The 24,056-nt window shown below is 39.0% G+C and overlaps 1 protein-coding gene across 2 annotated transcripts in view; it reads right to left on the bottom strand.

Annotated features, from left to right (window-relative positions):
- EBF2 (EBF transcription factor 2) overlaps nucleotides 1-24,056 on the bottom strand; it is a gene marked incomplete at both ends in the record, with an annotated part of 143,279 nt that overhangs the window by 18,507 nt on the left and 100,716 nt on the right. For both annotated transcript variants that reach the window (XM_082495811.1, XM_082495810.1), the window contains 4 exons: nucleotides 4,955-5,081; nucleotides 5,645-5,775; nucleotides 7,578-7,695; nucleotides 18,277-18,358. In XM_082495811.1, coding sequence (XP_082351937.1) covers nucleotides 4,955-5,081; nucleotides 5,645-5,775; nucleotides 7,578-7,695; nucleotides 18,277-18,358 — 458 coding nt within the window. The remainder of the gene's footprint in view (nucleotides 1-4,954; nucleotides 5,082-5,644; nucleotides 5,776-7,577; nucleotides 7,696-18,276; nucleotides 18,359-24,056) is intronic.

Raw genomic sequence — 24,056 nt, forward strand, 5'->3', positions numbered from 1 at the left:
CAAACACCCTACTCCAACACAGCTTTGCCTCCTACAGCACACATCTCTCCTAGGCTAAAATAGTGGTGGGTGCTGTTCTCGCAAATGCTGTATGTCACAGCCATTGTGTTCTGGCCAAGCCCTTCCAATTTGTAGAGCTCACTGCATCTTTATAAGTGTTGTTTCCCACAAGCAGATAACAAGACCTTCTCAAATCTACTTACAAGCTTTAGCAAACCAGTACCTCCTATCCTTGGTACCTGGCATAGACACTGATATAGCACAATCCGGGAGTCCAACATATCCAACAGATTATTTTATATTGCGTTGCTCTGACAAGTTAACCCCCTGGAGGATTTCTGCTCAGCAAGGAAAATTATGTTCAAAATCTCCCTGATATACACATTTCCAGGTTAGCATCTCTGTGGCAGAGTAAATGCAGAGCTGTGATCAAACTTAAGATATGAAAACCTATGAGACATATCCTCAGCTGGCGTAAACTGATGTAAGCGTTATTAAAATCAAGGGAACTATAATGGAACTACTCACAGCAGCAGAGATTTTGCATTTGTGTAGTATTAAAAGCAGAATATCAGGCTCCTGCTAGATTAGCAGCAAATGTCTTATTCTAGGAACAGCTGATGAAAGAAAAGTAATTCAGAACATGAAGATGTATGTGTAACCTGTATTCTCACCAGATTAAGGTACACACGGGGACTAAATGTTTAGTTGTGGTGATGTAAAAATAGATTTTTTATCTCTCACTTTAAGTATATACTTAACTACTAAACTACGGAAGTTGGTTCAGCAGCTGCCATTAACATATAATAAGCCGTTTCTCTAGATTTTTGCTGTACTCTGTAGTAGTACGCCGTTAGACGTCCATAGAATCCTGTTGACTTCACTCTTCTAAAAGTTTTCCATCTGGGAACCTTACGGAAAAGTCCACACATCACATTTGGGCGATGAGAGGAATTTGATGGCTGAGTTGCAGCACCCTGAATGATAGCACTTAAGAGTGGAAATGCTGACAGAACCATAACTACAGCACTGCTAGCGCAGCACACTTTGCGAGGAGCCTATTATAAATACACATTACAGGACACATATGAGCTCCCATAACAGCTCCACTGTGGCATTTAGATTTACCCTTGAAATTTATATCTAATTTTTATATTCATCTTTTTAACAGTTTGTCATTTTCTTCTTCAAACAACCTGTTTTATTGTGACTGAAAAAAAAAGAAAAAAGCTCAAGTACAATCAGGTCAAACATTAATATTTGATTGTATATTAAATATTGAGGGCATAGAAAGACACACACAATACTAAGTTCATTGTTTTTCTGTTTCCACGTTTTAGAAGATTATTGGTGTTCCAGCGATCAAAGGATATGACTAGAACCTGAGAGATCTATTTCCCTGTCTCCCCTCAGCTTTCCTGTATAACCACAGGCACGCGGTTAACCTTTCTTCATCCTTTTGTGGCAGTGCCTCACGTATAAAACGGAAGCACGTGTCTTTCTGTAACTAGCTGCCCATGTCTGATGCAGCGAGGCCCCGATGAACCCTCTGAGGTCTGGTTTGATATGAATAATTATTCTTGTCATACCTGTGAAGTACCTATAGCCAGCTACTCAGTATTTGTCATATGACTTGACCCTTGGTGCTTTTCATCTGAGGTTGTATCTCAGCACTTAATAATTATGAAGGACTTAATACAACATGACCCTGATAGTACCGGGGCTGCTAGTTGGTGCTGCTGTTATTAGTTCTGACAGAACTACATCTTCCCATGCTTTTAGTTTGCAGGATTTCACACTTTTCAGTCTCCTGGGCTTGATGTTAATGCCTCTGCTTTCTTAGGTTTTTGCAGAGTGCAGGCTGAATGTAAAGGGGAGGTATTTAGAGGAGAAATTCTCATTTATAAATGCAACTACAGTTCAAGAGGGAAGTAGTCTTATTTGTGTCTCCCGGCCTATGGCATCCTCTGATGTGTTACCTATAAACTTTGTAATAGCTCGGAGGAATACATTGCAATATAAAGTACTAAAATTATCAAGAAAATCACAGACTTCAGTTATCATGAAAAAACCACAGCTTTTTGTTCAGATGCACAGGACTACCTTAGCAATCATTATAAAACCTATTGGACTTTCCTCTTCAGTATTTGATAAGGTATTTCTCTACTACACTCTACCCAACAAATAGCTGCACTTCTGTGCTGCTACTGAGTATATTTAACAGAGTGCTATGGATACACACGTGCATTCTGTGGGCAGTGGCATTTAAACAACCTGAGGCTGTTTTCTGGTAGCTTCTCTGCTGTCTAGTAACACGGTTGAGCTCTTCACCCTTTCCTTCAGTACAGGATTAATTCAGGTCTCTCTTACCATTTTCCATTTTCACAAAAATGTGCTGGAACTGTGTATCTTTGATGCTCCTACCTTTCTGATAAAATCTGATATTTCTATCAGATTTTGTTGTGGAAGGTCTGAAGAAGACTTACAGGCAGAAGGACCTTGATTGCCTGAATATGCCTTGCCTAGGTCATAATTCAATGCATTTGTTCACAGCAGGATCACAGCAGTTTTCTGATAGCACAGCCACGGAAAGGAAAAAAAAAAAAAGCCACCATATTATTTTCATAGCTTAGAAGTTGTTTTTACTGCTATTAGCAGCAACAACCTGGGGGAATTGATTATACAGGTGAGCCTCCACCTAATAGCTGTGTTTATCATTTTGCCTGCCATGGTGGGAGAACTGCAGGTTCTTGAATAGACAGATTGAAAAGTTGTCTGTTCTACCCTCGCTCTAACAGCTCGGCATCTTCTGTGAAATGCTGTTTTGTAACATATGGCAGTAAGCACCCACTCACTCCTCAGAGAATGCTAACAGATATCCCTATGCCAAAACCAGCAGTAAAACAGGAATAGTATATTTAACTTTCTTCTCTTCTGCTGGCTCCTACATACATCTTCATGTCCTTTTTTGGGGAAGCACTCTAATTAACATGTCAAAGAACTGCACTGCAGTCTGACTCCAGTCCCCTCTAGATGGTACAAGTAAGTCTTGCACTTAAACCAGCTTTACAATAATAAGACTTTTCTTCATAGAGGAAGGCACATTGCTATTACACATCTCTGTGTCCCTCCATTCCTGAACCTCTTTCAGTGCAGGTACCACAGCATACGGACGGTGGCCCTCAGTAACGCTTGTGTTGAAGACACTGTGTGATCAAAGCCTCAAGAAGCAGAAAATGGCACAGAAGGGCTTTACATTTAAATCTGTAATAATAACCAAAGAATTAACAGCCTCTCTCTCTGAAGGCAAACGCATCAGGCCTAGCGCAGCCCCTACAAGCCCTCTACTACCTGTGAACCAATGACACTGCTCCTTTGCGTAAGGAGTGCCAGACTCCGTTAAGTTAACCTGTCCTGTCTCTTTAGAAACATGATTGTATTTGCATGCAGATTTGAAACTTTAACCTGTTTGATGGCTTTGCCAGTTACCTCTCAGGAAAAGGAGATAGGTTTAACCTGCTCAGACACGAGATTCAGCTTTTCCCAGAGACCACTGAATCAATGCTCTGCCTTAGAAGAAAATGTATTTCACAAGCTTTTAGCCCCAGCCTGATCTCCCAAGCCCAGGAATAATTCCAGAACGACTTTGCACTGCACAAGGGTTATTTTGGTGCCGAATCAGAAGAAAGTCCTAACCTCTTTCAGCTTGATTCAAAGTCAGTTTCAGTCAATGGATATCATTTCAGTATCTTCAATTAACTGTGGATCAGACCTCTATCATAACAAAAATAATCCTGTGCCAGTTAAGCTTATACTTCATTAGAATATCTAGTATAATCGAAGACTTAATTCTGGCTGCAAGTTTCTAGGTGTGGTAGTTGTATGAATAAATACCTTTCCACATACATAACTAAACGCTAATTTAGCATATGTACTAATGAAGGATATATAAAACAGTGTAACACAGTAACACGATCTTCACAAATCATTGGTTCTTTCTAAAGTCCCAAAGTGTCAGATTTTCATTCAAATTTTTCCACTTTTGGAAAAATTCTAACCAATTCACTCAACAGGTGGTTAAGATTTTACCCTAGAATTTTTAATAAAAAATGTCTTGGGCCTTCATTATTATTTTTGAGTTAAATCATGATTTAAAATATGTCAAATATAATACACAAAGATGCAGATTGTTGGTAGTAAGAAGCTTTAAAAAATTAAATAAATCCTTCCATTTTGAGAAATTTGAACATGATTTGGTGGGAGCAAGTCATTCAACTTAAATACAAATTCACCCTTTAGAACTCGGCACACCATTATTCTCCAGCCATTTGTAACAGGCTACAGAAACTTTAGTGTATACGTTGTATGCCATCATTGTTACTACTGGTACCAACAATTCAATGAGCTGGTCATCTGGTCCCATGTGATTTTTTTCTTTCAGCTCTCTAGATAATGTTCTTCTGCTAGCAGAGGTTAATATAGGACACTAAAAAAGTTGATAATCCATTTATTTTCCACTAGGCTCATCGGTGTCTCTTGATACAAGATGCTCTCCTTGTCCTCTGGGATTATCTTGAAAATGAAAGGTTACCCCCAGCAAGAGCGAAATGTAAAATAAATACTGTTATAAATAAAACATCTTCCAGTATGTAGAACAATGCTATCATGTTCCTGTACACTCAATACATCTATAGGCAGACTCATATCATAACAGCACGAGCTCTAGTCTGGAAAAAATATTAATAGGTGTACTAACAGTGCCTTAACACCTCTGCACAACAATGAAGCTATCTCCTAACATGTCCAAATGTCCAAATAGCAGTGTGGCCTTCCAACAGCAAGAGGCCAAAGAAAGAAAGAAAGAAAGCAAGGAAGCAGAAAGTTGTCAATACTGATTACCAAAACAAAGAGGCTCTGAGCTTAAGCTCCTCCAGCGTAAATTGCAATCACCTACCTGTGTAAATAAACCTGCCTGGTGCGCCTTTGCAAAACTGTTTGGATTTGTACGATAATGTCACTTCAACCACCCCGGGAATGTGACGTGGAGGTGTCTGAACTCGGATGGCATGAGGTGTGATAAGCTGGGAAATAACAAAAGGAGAGATATGATTATGACATGTCTGCGTTATTCCCCCCGCTTTCACTTTTCACCCTCCAAACACGCTTTATGACTAAATGCATTGCTTATTCCTATATAGGAGACACTATAGATCAGGAAAGTGATACGTGTGCTCTAGTTTCTTGCCTGCAGGAGAGGAAGACACATTTTAGGATAAATTGTCATCAGGAAAATTGTATTGCTTATGCCCATTGGTTAATTGATGGCTTATTTCTAGGCCCAGAGAGAATTCTTTCTCTTTCCTGCACTCTAACCCTTTATTTTTTTTACCTTTACTTGTCCCCAGATGCCTCCAGTTCCTTTCTGGACATTACTGAGCAGTTGGCCTCAATAATATCACACAGCAAGATGTTCCACAGTCTAAACAAGCTCCATGAATTTCCTTCACACAGGTTTATATGGCCCACTTCACACGCCACCATTTTTGTACCATTATTGGAATGGGAATTAACACTGTTCCTCCTCCCCTTTCCTCAGAAAAGGAGTGTTTCTTCAGGTTAGCAAAAGGGAAGCCCCCCTACCTACCTCACTCCATACAAGCATGGTTCCAAATACAACTTGCAGCCCATCAAAGAAGTTGTCTCCAATAATGATCACCATCGCTCCCCCTGTAGTCCAGCCTTCACTTGGGCTGATCGCTTTGATGCATGGTGTGGCTAAACAAAACCAAAAAGACACCAGAGAATCAGGTTATGGGGTTTTTTTTCTCCCACACAGTCTTGAGACTGTTTGCAGTACTGGGTGTAAACCCCTGCAGCAGATGGGCGCAAGCAACTTCTGCGCACATTAAGCAGTCCTGAGTCACACTGATGCAAACTGTATCTTTGAGCAGCTTCACCTGCCCACTCCTGGGAGTTTCTGCATTGCTGGCAGCGTCACGGCTGGCATGAATTCCCTGGTGCTGACAAAGGCCTAGGACGAGTTCCCTCCAGCCATTCACCCATGAAGGCTGCTTTACCATTCCACAAAGCCCAGTAAATAAATAAATAAATAAATATAAAAAAACGTGTTTTCTGCCTTGCTTGTGTTAATTACTTGCCTATTCATTACTGGCACTTAACATCGTGTCATTAAAGCCTAATAGGCCAACTGTAGTGGGTGTAAAAATGAAACGCTTAAATGATTGAGCAGAGGCTGTTTAAAAAAAACCCCACTCATTAGCATATGATCACACAACAGCTAAACCCTGTGGAAAGAGAGGTAGATTAACATTTAGTAAGTTTATCAATGGGTAAAAAAGATACGAGAATATCAAATGTTTCCTCCAATTCCTATCAGGAGACAATTTCTAATAATTTTCCTGATTTTATAGAGTAGATTTTTTTTTTTTTACCTCCTCTCTTCCATATGTTCAAGGCCTCTGGACTATACATCCCATCAGGAACCCAATATGGTTTCCAGGCCATAACCAAAGTCAATCCATCACTCCATTCCCAATGTTGACAGGGTCAGAGGTGGAGGGGAACTTTGGCAGTGCTCCAAAAACATGAGACTCCTTTGAACAGCCAGTCAATCACATCCAATCAGTCAAGGAAAAACTGGATGGCTTCCTAGGCTAGGAATCCTGGGATTTTCCTTCTACCATTTCACTGCCCGCTGGGGGAGAATTAACACCACTCTGAATTCTTTACTGATTCAATCATTTTCTTCCAGTTCATTAATTCTTCTTTTAGGTTGATATAGGGCACAGTTAAGAAGTGGGGCAGCAAAACATTATAATGAAATAATATCCTTGCTTGTCTTTTCTACTAACATCACTAGCTCTTCTCACTTTCACTAGCTGCAGGGGAGGGAAAAGTAGACACAGATAGCATTTTCCAGTAATTTTGAGTACTGTCTGCGTGAGAGAGGTGGAATGCGTTGGTAATGAATGCATAGGAAGAGGGAGAGGAGGGGCCAACCATTTTGAAGCTTAACAGATACAAGAATTTGTAATTGCTTTAATATAGTCCAAAACCCAGGCTGTAGATGGCCATGAGTCTTGCTTAGGCAAACAAACTAAAATCAATTAGTGTCAGTTGCCTTCTGTGCATTGTTATGCTTTGCACAGAGTTTGTTTAAGGGAACTAGTGACACTTTTTCATACATATGTTGTGCTGTAACAGTTCTGTTTAACTAAGATGTCATGCTGCCTAATTTGCCTGAAATCAAATCTATCCCAGCTGAATGAGAAGTCTGAAATTCAGATAATACGTAGTGTTTCTATATTTTTCTTCTTTGCAGTATAAACTAATTAATAAATTGGGAGAGGAAGGGGGAGCCAGGCTCTTAGATGTAAAAAGGATCGTATTTTGCATGCAGCAGACACTGTTTTCCTGCCTTTTCCTTCTCTAACCCCTCCGAGGTTCTGTAGTTCCCCCTTAGCTCTCCTTCCTCTCCTGAAAACAAACAGAAATTGAAGAATGGGTAATATGCTTTTGCAGTCATTTGCGTACAGTTCTTCATACAAATATCCTACCTTCCGAGGGGTCAAGTCTCCTTGCTCTCCGTCCATGCTTGGAGTTGTTGTGAACAAACATGTTGTCAGACACTGCCAGTACGTGCCCGTCAACATTCACTGTTGTTGATAGCACAACCTAGATATTTAGAAAGGGAAGAAAAAGGAGGCAGGTAAACAATTTACTTTGACATTCAACTTGTTAAGTATTAATTATTCAGTTTAGTTAAAACCCCGTTCTGTTTGTAACATGGCATCACATCCTGTGGGGTTTACTCCCTAACAAGAAGGGGAGAAAATATTTTCAGCCTTCATTCTATGCATTAATTCCATTTAACATAGCATCCTAAGGGCCATATAAAGTCCTTACTGTATAATGAACCAGCTACTGCAGATGGCCCCAGATTTAGTTTGCTATGATGCACTGTAGCATAGCTGATGGCAAAGAGGTCTATATATACCAACCAGGAGGGCAGGCTGCAGAGCACCACAGCAATTTCCCCTCTGATACATACATGCAGACTCAGAGCCATCTGCTGTACTGCACACACATGCAAATATATCTGCATCTGCTCCGAAAATACAGGTCTCCACTGACTGAGCAAAATGGAAACTCCTACTACGTGAAAATAGTACCTAATATCATGGCTGGTTTTTGATCTACACATGTTTGGTGGCTCTTGACAATCATCCGAGCTGGAGGATCACAAACCAAGCAGTAGTTTTTAAACCTTAGCCTCCATGACTTCTGTTGCTGTGCTCTAACAGCATATGAATTCTTAGAGGAAGTAACTGTATATGTTAATTAATCCCACTTAGTTTTCCCTTTACAATACAACATCCAAAGCTGTAAGTCCTATAAATCCAGACATATAAGCACCTTTAAACCACAAACTTTTAGGAAAAATAAACAAACTGTGTTTTAACTACTGAAAGAAGGTGCATCTTATTGAAACTTTCAGGTTTCAACCATTAGTTGGTGTAAATCAGCTTAACTCCATTCAGCTGCCACACAGCTACAGTAATTCACAGCTACTGAGAACCTGACCCTGGATGTGTTCATGAATTTTCACAGATACAGCTGTCATAGTCTAGGTAAGAGAATGTCAGGCTCTAATTGTTGATCAAACTATATTCAGCATATAGCAGGAGAAACCTTGCCCTCCCCTACAGGATTATGCTAGCGTAAAGAATACTTTCTTTCTTGAGACAAGTTTAATTCATTCCAAAAGGCTCTTGTCATACTGTACTCTTATACTTCTCAAGCATTCTTGTCACAAAATGTGTTGCTTTTGTGTGCCAACTGATTTCATCATTGCACATTTGGGTGGAGTGAGACTCCTGTCCAAAGTGAACATTTCCCGCATGACATAGCTGAACCTACTCAGATGCACTTCATTATTTTCCGTTAAACAATGGAAATAAATTTTAATCTCTCACTGGCCAGCACAGAGCACACCATGGCAACAGGGGAATAGACCTGAATTATTCCAGTGTCTGAAATATTTACGACAAGTGTTTAAATTGTAACCAAATGTAAATAAAATGTATATCATATATATACAGTTACACTATATAACATATACATATATGACCTCACATACACAAGGTACGTACGTGATAAACACACACCCACATGCTCGCGGTATGAGATCTTTATAATATATGCAGACTTCAAGTATACACACATTCCCTGTTTGAATAACCATTTGGGTGTAAATGTTGCGCACAATACAAGAGCCACATTTCAGTAAGAGTTGTCAAGATCCCTGTAGCACGAGTAACAGCGACAGGTAGTCCTCTGTTTAGAAGATAAGTGCTGAGCATCCTCTATTCCCTGAGCCAGCAGGAATGGAAGCTGCACTTTTAGACCTCTCTCCATGAGCAGTTCCATTTTTATTTACCTCTCCCATTCATCACAGGAGGGTCAAAGCCAGCTGGCATTTCACAGGCTGGGACCTAGGGTAAATAAATACAGTATGCTCAGGGACAGGACAAAATGCAAAGTTCTGATCTGGACCGGAACCTTCTCAAAGTTTTGGACCTTATTTGCAGTAATCTCTGAGGTACTGTTGAAATTCAGCAGAGACCTTTGTCATCTTTGCCACGACACTGCGAGCCAACTCATTATCAATGATGTGGAGTAAGAACATGTGCGATTATGGACATAAAAATTACTGAACTTCTTCACTTTGCTCCAGCCATTCCCTCTTGCCTGATGAAGATGACAATCCAATTGTTTTATACTGAAGATTAAAAAACCATGTTTTATGGATAAAAGGAAGAGGAATGCGCATTCCACTATGGTCTCTAACTCCCAGGCCCTTCCCTTTCACAAGCCAACTGCTTTCCCCCAGTGAGTATTTCCTGGGTCATGAAGGGTGACCCTTTCCATCTGGAATCAATCAGTCAACTCCTGACAACTTCCTGAAACACCTCACTCCATTTCCTGTTCTCTCCCCCTTCTCTCCTTCCCCCTGGTTTGCTTCACTCTTCAAAACTGCAGGCCACAGCAGCTTAATGTTAGAGGGTCAGACACAGTTAGACTCCAAAACACTACACAAGAACACCTTTGACCTTCAAAAATCTTTACATCTTAGCTAAACAAATCAAGGTCAACGTTTCTTACCATTACCTTGTTAACCATTTCTATGCATTTTTGCCAATACCGTTCTGAACACATATTTATCAATAACACTTGTTCTCCTAACATCGTAAAACATTCCAGGCCTTTTTTTTTTCTTTTTAATAGACCTATGTTTAGTGCCGATGAAAGGTGATGTGCAAACTTCCCTGCAGATTTAAATTCCCAGATTTGTCCACAGCAATCACAAATTACCAGCAAATAGTTTTCCTGATCTAATGGCACTTCTTCTTCTGTATGATAATTTGGCTTCTATGCCTATTCAGTTGATGCTCTTTTACCTAAAAACAGTAGTTAATGCAAAATATGTCAGGTAGGCCATAGATTTCAGTAATTGTAGCTGAGTGCCAAGTCTGACACAGAGCCTAAAGACTAAAGATTTTCTGCCACCCAACAGCTGGATCAACCCGTCACCTCTGTTGGAGTTTCAGAGCATCAAGCAAGAAATAGACGGGGCAATGTGTTATTCCTTCATCCATCCCAATGTAGGTTCCATCTCTAGGAACAGCGAGGGACTTACAGGCTTCTAAATGGTGTTCTCAGCAGTCCTTAAGTGCTCTCTGCAAATCTGCAAGGGTCTTATTAGCTATGAAGCCACAGACATAAAACAATGATTCCCCAGCAGCACTGAAGAAATGCGTGTGCTGTATCTCCACATTATTTTTCTTTCCTGGGTGGATTTCTGTAACGTAATCCCTGCTCAAAAACTATGATGAGGGTTCACCTACCATGACATCCAGTCAAACTGTCTTTAGCACATTAAACTCAGGTTCTCTGAGCTGTACTGCCCCTCTTCCACTTCCCTGCACAGTTCAAAGTGTTTTATTTCTTTACAAACCTTTACCTGGGTACTACAATCTTTCCTCCCCATCTATACATTCTATCAGTATTTCTATATTCTAACGTATGCTCCTCTTCAAATCACATATATGCAAGTAAATACACATCATCATATATACGTATCACTCACAGACACCTATTCAGACATATGGTACAAACATTCCAGGCATACAGGCATTTACTTACATGTAACATATCTCATCACTGTGTAAATGATCTCTCTCAAAAAATTCCTGTTACCATTCCAAGTGTGGAAAAAATTCTTTATGACATTGTACATCTGGAAACAATATTACATTCCTGATGCACTTTCCCTTATAAGTCTCTAGTCACAGCACCATGTTATTTTAACTTTTCAAAAGAATAACTACTATTGAGGATTTTAAAAATTATCATCATTATTATTATTTTCCAGCTGGGTGGAAGGAAAGATGTCAGGCCTCATCCTGCTGTCTTCACTTGGACCGGGCTCCTATTGATGTCAACAGGCATTTTGGTTGAGCGAGTAATACAGGAGGTAGATGCTAGAATATAATGCGTTTGCTTCATAGTTGGATTAGGAATAAGATAAACAACGTGAAAAATGCCAGCGGCCTCTCTATGCTCAAAACTTCCATTGAATTCTTTGGGAAATCCTCCCTGAGACCCTGAGCCCGCTGCAAGCTCTAGGCTAACAGAAAAAAACTATGCACATGGCCTTCATTTCAGGAATGGGGCCTCCTAAGATTATAGGGGCACAGGGGTGGGAGATAACACCTGGGTCACTGACATCTAGTCTCCTGCTATTACAGACAACCAAACCGTGTAGCTACTTTTATAAAATTGTCTTCAACCATTTCAAGCTTTTGCCTTTGGTACTCCTTTTGTTTCAAAGCCTATTTGTCCTGATGGTTACGGGATTTATAGTTTACAGCCTAAATTTATTCCTAGTCAGTTAATACTTAACGCTAGCTTTAAAATTATTATTTTCCATTCTGATCTACCTTCTGATAGTTTTAGACAGCAGTTACGTCCCTTCTCAGTTCATGCCACTAAAGGATTTGAGCCAAGCTCTTGTCCATTCCCCAGTCACTTTAATGAGGAGGAAAGATTGTAGTACCCAAGTAAAGGTTTGTAAACAGGTTCTGCACATAACATTCCTGCACATAATTCCTGCACCTGTTCCAATTTCATCTGCATTCTCTTTTGAATATAGTTAAACCAGTATATTTTATTCCAAACAAGAAATCAATGGGGTACAATTGTACAAATGCATCCTTCTTTCTACTGGCAAAGCTTACCTGAGACAGAATCCGATCGGTGGTTTGTTTTTAATAGATGATACACAACTCTGGCAACTCACTATCACAATGGCTATTTGGTCATCAGACCTGAGCACATTAAGCTCCCTGAGTTCTAAAATAACATCACCTTTTGTTGGGTCAGTCATTATCTGATGAAGAAATCCGCCATCCAGTAATAGCTCTAGACTCTGCTGATATAGTTGCATTTATTTGGCAGTCTATACCTGGGAAATTAGTGTCCCATAATGACATTGGTCTCTGTAGTATTCATCTCCCTAACAACAGTTCAGCGATATCTATCTATATCCAAATCTGACCATAGGGGTCTCTGGCACGTTCTTTCACCATGCCCGAAAAGGATTTTGATTTAGACCAGTTATGTTTTATTCTTGCTATCCCTTTTTGTTTCTTACAGTCTACATACCTAACTCACAATATTACCCCACCACTCTCACCCATTTTTCTTTTTCCTGAATGACATAGATCCTTCAGTGCATTGTATTAGAAGCTAACTGGGTGAATTCTCAAACACTGCCAGCTTTGCTCGCGTGCCTGATGATGAACTGATCCAACCACTCTGAGGTCAGGAAGGAAATCTCCCCAGGGATTCACCTTGTTATTTTTCCTTTCTCTTTCTCCCTAGAGCACCTAGAGGGGAATACCTGCCAGGAAACATTCCATGTCATGATTTCTGCTGAAAACAGAGGGCAATTGCTGACCTTTCTCTTTTTGTTTCCAAAAAAGCGTGTTGGTTCAAAGATGACCATTGTTAGTATTGATGTCCTGTTGCCTTGTACCATTCTCTTGACCGTGGCACTATAGGAGCTGTTTAATCAGTATGTTACTGGATGAAGCAGAATTCCCAATCAACAGGAGTCTAATGTGTTAGCACCAGGTCTCAGCTGAAGCATTTTCGCTGAAGTGCCTCATCTTAATTCCACAAAATTATTGTCCCCCATTACACACCGGTCGTTACCATTAAGTATCATTGGGCTTCAATCAAGTTCTCTAGGAGAAGTTCTCATTAAATGGAGGGCATCATTTTTTTTTTTATTCTGTTCCTGGGAGAATCACTCACTCAGAATACAGCAATGACAGTAATGACAATACCTATGTAAACTCAGATTTGCAGATTAGCTGAACTCAAATAGTCAGCACTATGGGTTGAATAGTTGATTTTAGCATGTCTTCTGTTTCAGTTTTCCACTGACAATCTTTATTCAGAAATATTTTAATTGATAAATAATCAATATTTGCTTCAGTTAAATTCACAAGGACATATTACTTGATCTGCATATGTATTTGAGCAGCCATCAAGTAACCATGAAAATATGCATTAGTTCTAGAAAGATTCTCTTTCCCTGCTTTAGCCACTGACAGACATTGACGTAGTGAGTGATTCACAATAAAATTATGCTACTACTGGGGAAAAAAAAACACTAAAATAATGATCATACATCCTTTAACTTCTAGGATATAACATTTTTTTCAACAGTAGAAAACCTTTGTATTTGACTAAAAAATGAAAGTTAAGAGATTTTCATTGTATCTTTGAAGCTCTACTTAATATCAAAGAAATTTCAAATAGTTAATGTGATCACAAAGCAGCTGGTGTTGCTCTCCAAACTAAAGAATTATACAAAAAAAAAAAAAAAACAACCCAAAAAACCAAAACAACAAACCCACTCTTCAGGCATCTGGAGCTGTATTAAATTTACAATACAGTGTTAATATAACCTTTCCATCCCGTTTTCTTCCCACCCCCCTTTTTTTAAATGAGTGTGCTATAAGTGAAATCTAACATTTAATTTAGTTTAATATATTGTAGCTATACTACAGAATATCTAAATCTTATATCTAGAAGGGAGGCTGAGGCCAGGCTCAAAGACTGGATCCCAACGCCCTGGAACTTTGGTTATCAGCCAAACCAAGCCCAAACTGTGCAGCTTCACACCCATCTCTAATCAGAAGCATTAACTTGACACTTTTCCAGACATGAGTAACCATTCTTCCATGCTGGAAGAACTCAATAAGATGCATGGTACAGCACTATTTCCATGTCTCTTATTTATATTTGCGTCTCAACAACAAAGCCTGAGTTTTGGGCTTTCATTTAATCTCCATTAAAGAGCAAAAATGTTTTTTGATGAGACCCTTTCAGTTCCAGGTTTCAGTAGCAATTTAAATGAGAACTTTGATATAAGGATTCTCTCTTCTGGGTTTGTTGTTGGGTTTTTTTTTAATAGCCATAAAAAAGAGTATCTTAATGTTTCCTGGAGATCTGACAAGCATTACTCCATTGAAAATGAATATGTTGTGTTCTGCAGAAAAACATAGGTACAAATTAAAAGACACTCAACTGAGCATCGCTGCAGAAATTTGTATAAGGAAAGTTAAATGTGTGGAAATTTTTGAAAGAGGGCCTTAATAACAACAGCCATACAAATAATTTATTAGGGAAAAAAACAATAAAGGTTTTAGATGGGGCCCAAGAATAAAATATAATGAATTAAACCATAAAATGAATAAAGTACCCTACTGCACTGTGCTTTTTGACCCTGCTTTTACTCTGCTCACGTGTTCCTGTACTGGTAGGACGAACAACTGTCCTTTCAAACCTAATAAACAATTCTGCACATTAATTACTTTGCCTGATGTAAATCTTAACAATTAAAATGAAAATGCATATGTTCACAGTGTGCAAGCACACCACTAATATTTGAGGCAATCTATCTTTTTTCCCACTTCTGACTTTAAGGTTTGTTGACAGACCGCGTTCAACAAGCAGTAGGCAAAGAAAGCGTTTGCCCAACTTTAAAAACAAAAACACAAAATAAAACCCAAAACAAAACATCAAAAGACCCCCAAAATCAACCAAAAACCAGGAGGATCCCGAAGACAGAGACAGTGGAGCAGTCAAGAACAGTCTTTAACTTTGGTTACATTTGGGGAAGTCGCACTTCTAACCTCAGAAACATCGAGGCAGACAGAAAACAAGCTGCCTTTGCTTATTGTCTTTACCGTTCATCATGGCTAATTTCCTTTGGAACACAGAGCTTTTTGACTCTCGATGTGTAAAATTTTAGCAGTTGAAATACTTTTTCTCTTTTTTTTTTATACAGATTGACCTCTGTAGACGAGAACAAAGCCCATCAACCGAAGCGTCCAGTTTTGAACAAGCCTGAATGAAGATCCTGCTTTCACTCAAAACCTCAAGTATTTTGCAATTTGTCTCAAAGGGTTCATTTATGTAACTCTGAAAAAAGTCTTGTCAACATTTTTGGTTTTGACAAAAAGTAAGCTACACCTAGTGGTTTTGCCTGATCTTGATTAATTTAGGGGTTTAAACTTAACTCTCACAATGAAACTCAAAGGGTATGAACTCACATGGACTGAAAGTGCAAAAGCAGTTTAAGCCCTGCAAAACACAACCAGAGAGTTTCACTTGGCTCGATTTTTCCAGCTTGGCATGTTGTAAGGGAGAAAACCCAGATGAAGAGTCTATCACAGCTCCTTTTGTTCTCCAATAAACTGCTGATTTTGGTATAAGGATCAAAAGCAGGGCCATACTTTCCCTTATGCAAGAGGCCTGCCAGGTGGATGGGCAGAAGGAATGAAGGCATTCCGTCAGTAACCATTTCAGTTTCCCTGTTCAACTGTTCACTGGACATTTGAAGCTGTTTAGGCTATGTAACATCACCATCTGGGGCGTGGAGATACAGAGGTGAAACAAAGAATAAGGTTGACACTAGAGACAGATTTCTGCCAAAAAAAAAAAAAAAAAAAAGATCTAAAATCCTCCTGCAGCTCAGCACCTGATCGAAATCATGATTTTAGTTTCATTCACCATAGCAAGGGGGCAGCTAGCATGAGATTGAAATCAGATCTGAATTTCTTCAGTGTTCAGGTGTGGTTGGATCCAGAATTTATGTTTTGGCTGTTACAACCAATATTATTTGTGATATGGCAGTGCCTAGAATCCCCAGGTGCTAATCAGGATACCCTCACGCAAGATTTTTTACAAACTCATAACAAAACAAGACTCTGTATTTATGTTTCATTACATTCCACAATCAGCTATTCTAGCTGGCTCAAAGAGCCAACAAGATCTGTTTACATGCTATAAATCAAGTTTTCCTTTACTTGCATTCTTGGCAGATGATATCTAATTGGTGTTTTTTGGAAATTGGTGTTTATGGAAATTGCCACTTGAAAAAAAAAATAAATATCAGTATAAAATTCCTAACAGTGAGCACATCTTTTTAGTCATGCCTTACCATCTCTAAAAACACAGAACGAAGAAGTTACTGCAGTTTCTTTAAACTGCAGTGAAAAAAATTAAGTTGGGCAGGAATTTTTCTTTAAATTTATTACTGCTCAAAGCAAAAAAAAAAAAAAAAAGAGATAACCATTGTAACTATTTTCTATTTTTTGCTTACATTTCTTTACAATTTTTGGAGCTTTCAGAAGCTTTTGTTTTGCAGTGTTTCTCTTAAAAGCAAAACTTTTTTTTTTAATAAAAATATACCTCCTGTGAATTTTTCATTGCTAGTAAAATTAAAAAAAAGTCACTGGTCTGTGAAAACATGTTTTGGTGGAAAGTTTTAAACAACTTTGTAAACTCATTTATAATGTAAATTCATTTATAATGAATTTATCAGAAACTGATGCAACTGCCCAAGCAATGAAACATGAATTGCCAAACCTAAGGATGTCACCTTCCCACCATAAGTCTTGCGGGTCTATGAGAAAATCACACACATCTCAATAAGCTAAAATCCTCTTTGTATCAGGGATGCGACAGTCAAGGTACAATGATAATGACAACAAGCAGTAACAACATTTATAAGCACAGTCCTGATTTTCGTCAGTAGATTTCAAAGGCTCCGGCTGGCAAAGCACGCATGCACTTTCTCAAGCACTCTCCTGAATCAAGACCACAAAGTTTTACCAAGGTGAGTAACCCCATTTGGAGAGGTGGGAATATATACTAAAAGAAAGGGAAAATGGCTCATCAAAGGTGTCCCAGCAAATTAGTGGTACAGTCCAGCCATCTGACCTCCACTCTTCTATCCCTTCACTGGACCGCGCTGCCTCACGCTCAGTTGCACCAGAGTCAGTTCTAGCGTCACTTCTCTACAGCCTTCTCTGCTGTGCCACCTTCCACACCGCACAGAGAGGCGACGGTGCATCCAGGACGCAAAAAGCCTGAGCGTTCTGTTTACATTTTTCTGAGAGCTAAGTTACGGGTAAAATACTTATTTATTAAACACAGTTGCTTAAAAGGTTAGGGTATGAAAGATGGGAGATTGTGTCTGCCCTTCTCTTCGCCAGTGACACACTTCACCTCCTTCTGTGTTTTTATTAGCTGGTATTCACAATACATCAGCGACAGCTATGATGAAACCAGTGGCAGATTTCACTGCAAAGCAGCTGGGTCATTGTCCCATGGGTCTTGTTGCTTTGCTGTGTGAGATCTTAAAGTGACCATCACTATTTTGGCTTCTCTTTTTCAAGAAGCTGAAAGGGAGGGCATGAGAGAGTTAAAAGGCAAAAGAGATGGAAAGAGATCAGGAGTGGAGGGAAATGAGGAGACTGCTTGTGTACCATGTACAGAGCTACTTTGAAAAATTCGGAGGCTTCTAAGTATCACAAACATGATCCCTGCTGTGGGCAGCTGTATGTGAGAGTGCTTTGCCTGAGGGTGTCAAATCAAATATCCACTGCTGGTTGGTACAGTACATCACTTCCCCTTGGGGATTCAGAGTGGAAAAAGAGGAAAAAAGGGGGGGGGGAAGGTTTAAACACAACAAATGGAGAAAAACTTTAACAATATCTGATACGGCTTATCATATACTGTCATCATATTTATTATGAACAACATAGGAGAGGAGAGGGAAAATGAAAAGAAGAAAAATGAAGATGGGTTAATGCTGAGCCTTGTAAGACTTACCTGGAACCGTCTCATATCTCTTGGGTTTCCTGCTGTTTTCAAACAATTCTGATTGCACTTGAGAAAAAATTTTAAGAAGAATCTGGAAAGATAAAGAACCATGTCACTTGTATTAACCATAACAAAACACGTGTTGCTATATTCTGTTTTAAAGTATACATTGTAGTGATTTACATGATGGTGTATCAGTAGACCAGGACTGTAAGAACTTATCAAAACAGGAACAAAACAAACAAAACCAAACTGTAACAAAGAGAAGTTAAAAAAATAGTCAGGTAAAGTAAAAGCAATGTGACTGTAATCCACTCAAGCTGGGCTGCTAGTTGGTAGAAGTCAACATATCTACTCTGATTTATGCCCGTTTCCTCACTGTGTGTCTGACCGCACGATTTTAGTTTCTTTCTTTATCTCTCCCTTGCATACAACATCTTTCTTTCGCTGTCTGAAGGGATTTTCCACGAAACAATATAGAAGGATGATGTTATTGTAAAACAAATATACAAAAATAGACAGGGCAACTCCGAAGCAGATAAGCCTTGAAACTACTTAGAATGTATTAAAAGCCAGAAACAAATACAGCTCCCAGAAGAAGCAGATGAGATTTCATCATGACGATGTTTTTAGTTATTGAGATTTCAGTAAGTAAAGCAGAGAAGCAGAACTGCCAAGAGTCCAGATTATAATCTTACATAGATTTTGAGTGAGGATAACAAAAACACAACCTGAAGTAATACATGACAGCTCATGCTGTCCAAGCAGATAAACCTATTAACATCGTACAAAGTTCTCGTGCCAATTATTTTTGCCCTGTCACATATGCCTATCTTTACGTGTTATTATTGTGTAGAGTTTATCTTGTCATGTACACAAGTTGTATCTTCAGCATGCTTGATCGGCTTATCCAACACTATGCACTAGAACATATAGATTTTACAGTTTAGAAATATTAGGCGGGCATTTTTCTGTAAGCTTTTCCACAAAATTTTGTGTCAAATCCAGGGAGGAGAGGATTCATCCCTTTGTTATCTGATCAATCTGATTAAACTCGTGAATTTCAGAGGTAAAGAAACTACATGAAAAATGATGGTTGTTGGATTAAAAACAAAACAAGCATGTCTTCAAAATTCAGACATAACAGGCAAAAAAATTTTTTGGCATCCTCTATCGCAAGAGAAAATATTTTCTGTGATTCTTTTCATTTCCATTTGTCAGACAAAATGGGTTTAACTGCAAAAATTAAAATAAAAAAATTTAAAGACTTTAAGATAGATTTAGAAGAAGACTTGGATGTAAGAAAAAAATAAATAGTTTAAGAATTGATTTAGAATACAAAGAACAATTTATTTATTTATTTCTCTTGCTGAGTGCTTTCCTTAAAAAAAAATCCGCTTTTGCAGTAAGTTAAAGTCCCAGGTGAGCCAGGCCTATTTCCCTTTCTGTTACTATGACAACGATTTTTTACCGCAGTCCCTAAGTCCCTTCAGAACTCACACATTCATGCCTTGAATTAGAACTTTAAAGGAGAAAGATGTATATTTCCTAGGGTTTACCAACAACAACAACCAAAATAGTCCTAACGCAAGACAATAAAGCAGAAATCCACTCTCCCTTGTTATCGCTACTTTCTTTGCACCACTTACACTGCGGTATTTCTCTTCCATCTGCCCCAAACGTACAAAGAAATATCGAAGGATCTGATCCATTTATATGTTGCTTGAACAAACAAACCCCTTTGAAAACCTCACGACAACTGAAGCCACAAAGACGACCCAGATAACGTCATATAAAATGACTGTCACGCAATACACCCTTCCAGTGAGCTTTTTAGATTAAAATGTTTCTTTTTTCCTTAAATCTCTCACAAACATTTTAAAAATATCCAAAATATCTATTTTCTCTGTGTGTGCATTTTGCAGACTGTTATTTTTATCTCCACAGTTCCTTCTCGTTTACAACTTGAAGAGCTCACTGGTTCTTCCTGTGGCACCGATTACGGGGACAGCACAGCGTCCTGCTGCGGTCCCTCTTTACGTTGGCATTCGGGTTCAGCGGGAGAGATGTGTCGGTGCCCAGCTGTCAGAGGGTAACTTCTGTGAACAGAGCCCTGGTCACCTCCTTGTATTCGGAACTAAAAATCCCACTGAACTTTGTGCCTCAGGAGCGGCAGTGAGAGAACATATTCTATCAAATAAGTCTTATTGACTCGCTCATGCTAAAACCTGCGACCTCTTTTATTTCAGTGATTCGGTAAGCAAGATTTTATCTGTAAGAATGTTTTCAGAAGGAAAAATGCTATGCATGCTGGCGCACTCAAAGATTCACAGGAGAATTTGAGCCAGAAATCTTACTCACAAACACTCCTTTTTATCCTGCCCTCTTCTTACAGATATAAAAAAATATTTGCAGATACATAAACTGCTTCTGTTTCCAAGATCTGCCTATGGAAGGAAAAACTGCAGAACAGAACCAAACTATATAATGAAACCAAGGCAAGTAACTTTTACAATAAGCCACTGGCTAACTGATTACTTTGGAGGATAACTGCAAACAAAAATCCACAAGAGATTGTTACTGTGAAGGAATAAATAAAAGATCAAATTAATCAGGAAAATGTCCAGTTTCCTTTTTAATTTTTTTACATGCTTGCATCCCTATTCATCTAGATAAAAAAAATGCACAACACAAACCAAAGAAGGAAGAAAATCAGAGCAAAGAAAGGTGTCTGTAAGAGAACTCTCTGTGTCAGCTGAACTGACTTTGGGACAAGCTAAGATACTGCGGTACTACTGTATGTTACACAAACCCCTGAAAGGCAGATACAAAAAGGTAAAATTTCTAAGGGTATTTTTAACAGTGTCTGTGACTGAACTCTGCAACATTGCATGGCAATTAACTAAATTTTTATTTTCTGCTAATGGTCTCCAGAAAGTTGGGGTTCAGATCCCCAGCAAACATAAATCAGCAGCATATGTGAAAATTATCTTGGATTTCAATCAGATCTGCGCTGATTCATACCAACAGAGGCATTGTCCATTAAAAACATATAAACCAAAACTCTCCTTTCTCTCCAAGCCGTCTGCCTCCTACAAGACGCAGAGCATTCTCATCACTCATCAACTGCTTTGCAATAAACAGCATTCGGCATACAAACGCACTGAGCTTTAGGGTATTTAGCCAGGATATTTAACCAACAGCAATTTTGGGAGTCACACTTGAGACAACTTGAAGGTGCCTGACTTTCTGGAATTGCTGAGCACCTCAGCTCCTGAAAAATGTGCACCTTTAAGATATCACAAAGTGGGCATCAGTAATTCCTCATCTCACTTTTGCAAGTGCTGGCCTCAGGTTTGAGTACTTAAGCATTGTGGCAGTATTCATATATATCACCTGTGCTAAGACGTTTGTAGTTTCTTTGGAGCTCACTGCATACGCTGCACCAAGACACTTTTCCCTCCCATCACCCCAGATTTAGATTTAGTTTTATTTAGATGCACACACAAGAATTTTTATCTGTCTTCTAATCGAACCACGTCTCTCTTTTTTCCCCTTTCAGAGTTTCTCCAGACAAATTTTAGCTGCAACTGGGCATCTGCATGAAGTATTTGGTAGGTTGTTATATATACATATATATTTTAAGTGTTTGCATCTGGGAAAGACATCAACATTTATTGCAGCATTAGAATAAAAATGACTTGGGGGGAGCAAAGAGGAGGGAAGGTTTAGCACTAAATGAAGCTGATTTAGGGGCAACAGGAGAATTGCAGAAAGGCTTTATTAATTTTTTTAAATGAGAACCTTTAGCCAGTTTTTGGCCTTAACCTATACATACATCAAAAAATAAAAAAAATAGAATTTTAAAAAAATTAGCTCATTTTCATGTTTCTTAACTGGCCTTTGTTCCTTGCTAAGGACGGCATTAGCTATGAGTTTAGCAGATTACTCTGATTCCAGCCAAGCAGAGAGAGCATGGCCCAGTCATCTCATAGATCAACATCTAAGGGCGCTGAGGGAAAACCTAAACACTTTTGAATGACTACCACTAAAAATTCTGGCATTGCCATAGAAAACCTGATTAACTTAATGCATAGACATAAAATTAATTAAGCTATAACTATAGATTTATCCTTTTTTTCCGATTGTCTCCCTCATATAGTCAACCTTTCTATCTACAGAACAATACACTTGCAGAGGTCTCAGAAATGCCACCTTAAATATAACTCCCTCTTTTAGGACTTAGAGGGAGCTATTTTAAAAGTTACTGCTCCTCCTACTGGGAGTTACCATCATGCAGAGGAGTTAGGGTGATGAATCATTTAAGTGCCCCTTTTTCACTTCAGTACAAAGACAGCTGTGTTATCTCAACTGTTTTTCAGCAATACTATGAGCAATCCTATCTGACTTTGTGGGAAAGCAGAGCAGGAGCGCCCGTACAATCCATAATACCATTGAGAGACGACAGAACAAACTTCCCTGCAGAGGGCTGTCAATGGACAGTGAGAAAGGGTAAGGGCAAAGGAGGTAAGGCCTTGCATCTCTCAAGCTCTTTTCAAAGCAACCGCTGAGCCACACTCCCACCTTTCCTATGTATGCCTATATTATCAGGTTCTGCACCTACCTGTGGCAACTTAAAAACGTGGCTAGAACTAGAAAGCATGTTCCACACCTCTCAGAATGTTTATTCTCCGTCTCGGATGATTGAGAAGAACATTAATCAAATCCTCTTGGAGTCAGAAAAAAAATAATCTTTCTTGTGACTTCAACAGGACTAGACAGAAGCCCAAAAGAGCAGTCCCAAATGCAACAGAAGGTGTAGTTTAAAAGAAAAAACCCATTAATGTTTTTTTAAAACCCTGACACAAGACCTGGGACTGATTAGTCTCACCACATGGAACCACAGAAATAGATAATATGCTTTGCGCTTTTATAGCGCCATTCTATGGGACTTAAACTTCAATTAATTCTGCCTCACAAAACCCCTCTGCAGCAGGTGGTGTAACTCACCATTTTACAGGCAAAGATGCCAGGGCCTGGAAACTGGGAGGGAATTGCTCCCCGTCACATCACAGGTCTGCCGCAGAGCTGGGACTAGGACTCAGATCTCCCGACTCCTGGTTCTACATCTTAACTAACCTTCCTATCCACCTTTTGTGCTTTTTAAAAATACAGGTACAAAATCAAGACTTTGTTTTTAACTTGGGAGCAGCCTCTGGATACACTTCAAAAATATCCCTTGTAAAGCAAATACTGAGATAATCCTGTCTTGTTTGGGTTACTGTAGAATTTGGATTCATGGCCTCAGTAATTTTTTGGCATGAGAACATGCCTACCCATCTAGTGTGATTACGTTTATCAGCAAATCCTACGATGCTGCAATCTAATGAAAATATAAAGATATGGTGGCATTCTGCTTAAATAATTAAAGTGCTTCCAAAAAGTCACAAAATGAACAAAGAAAAAAATAGAAGCTGTTATTATGAATATCTTTGCTCCAGTTAAACAATATTAAGATTAAATATACTATGAACTGCAAAATTATCATTACAGTGAGGGCCTGACTCCAACTCCATCAAAGCTAGGAAATTCTTGAGATCAGGGTCTCCCATCCTCCCCTCGACTCACCCATGTGTGTCTTGGCATTGCAAACTCTGAGATAAGTGTGACAAGTAACCCTAGCCGATGCCACAACAAGACAAAGTAGAAAGCTTTACTTGAAATTTCGTCCTTTCAAAAGGATTAGGTCAGATTCTGCACATACATTTGAAGGTCAGTGTTTAAAATCA

This window comes from Vanellus vanellus (assembly GCF_965231255.1).
Source record: "Vanellus vanellus genome assembly, chromosome: 26".
Taxonomy (NCBI): domain Eukaryota; kingdom Metazoa; phylum Chordata; class Aves; order Charadriiformes; family Charadriidae; genus Vanellus; species Vanellus vanellus.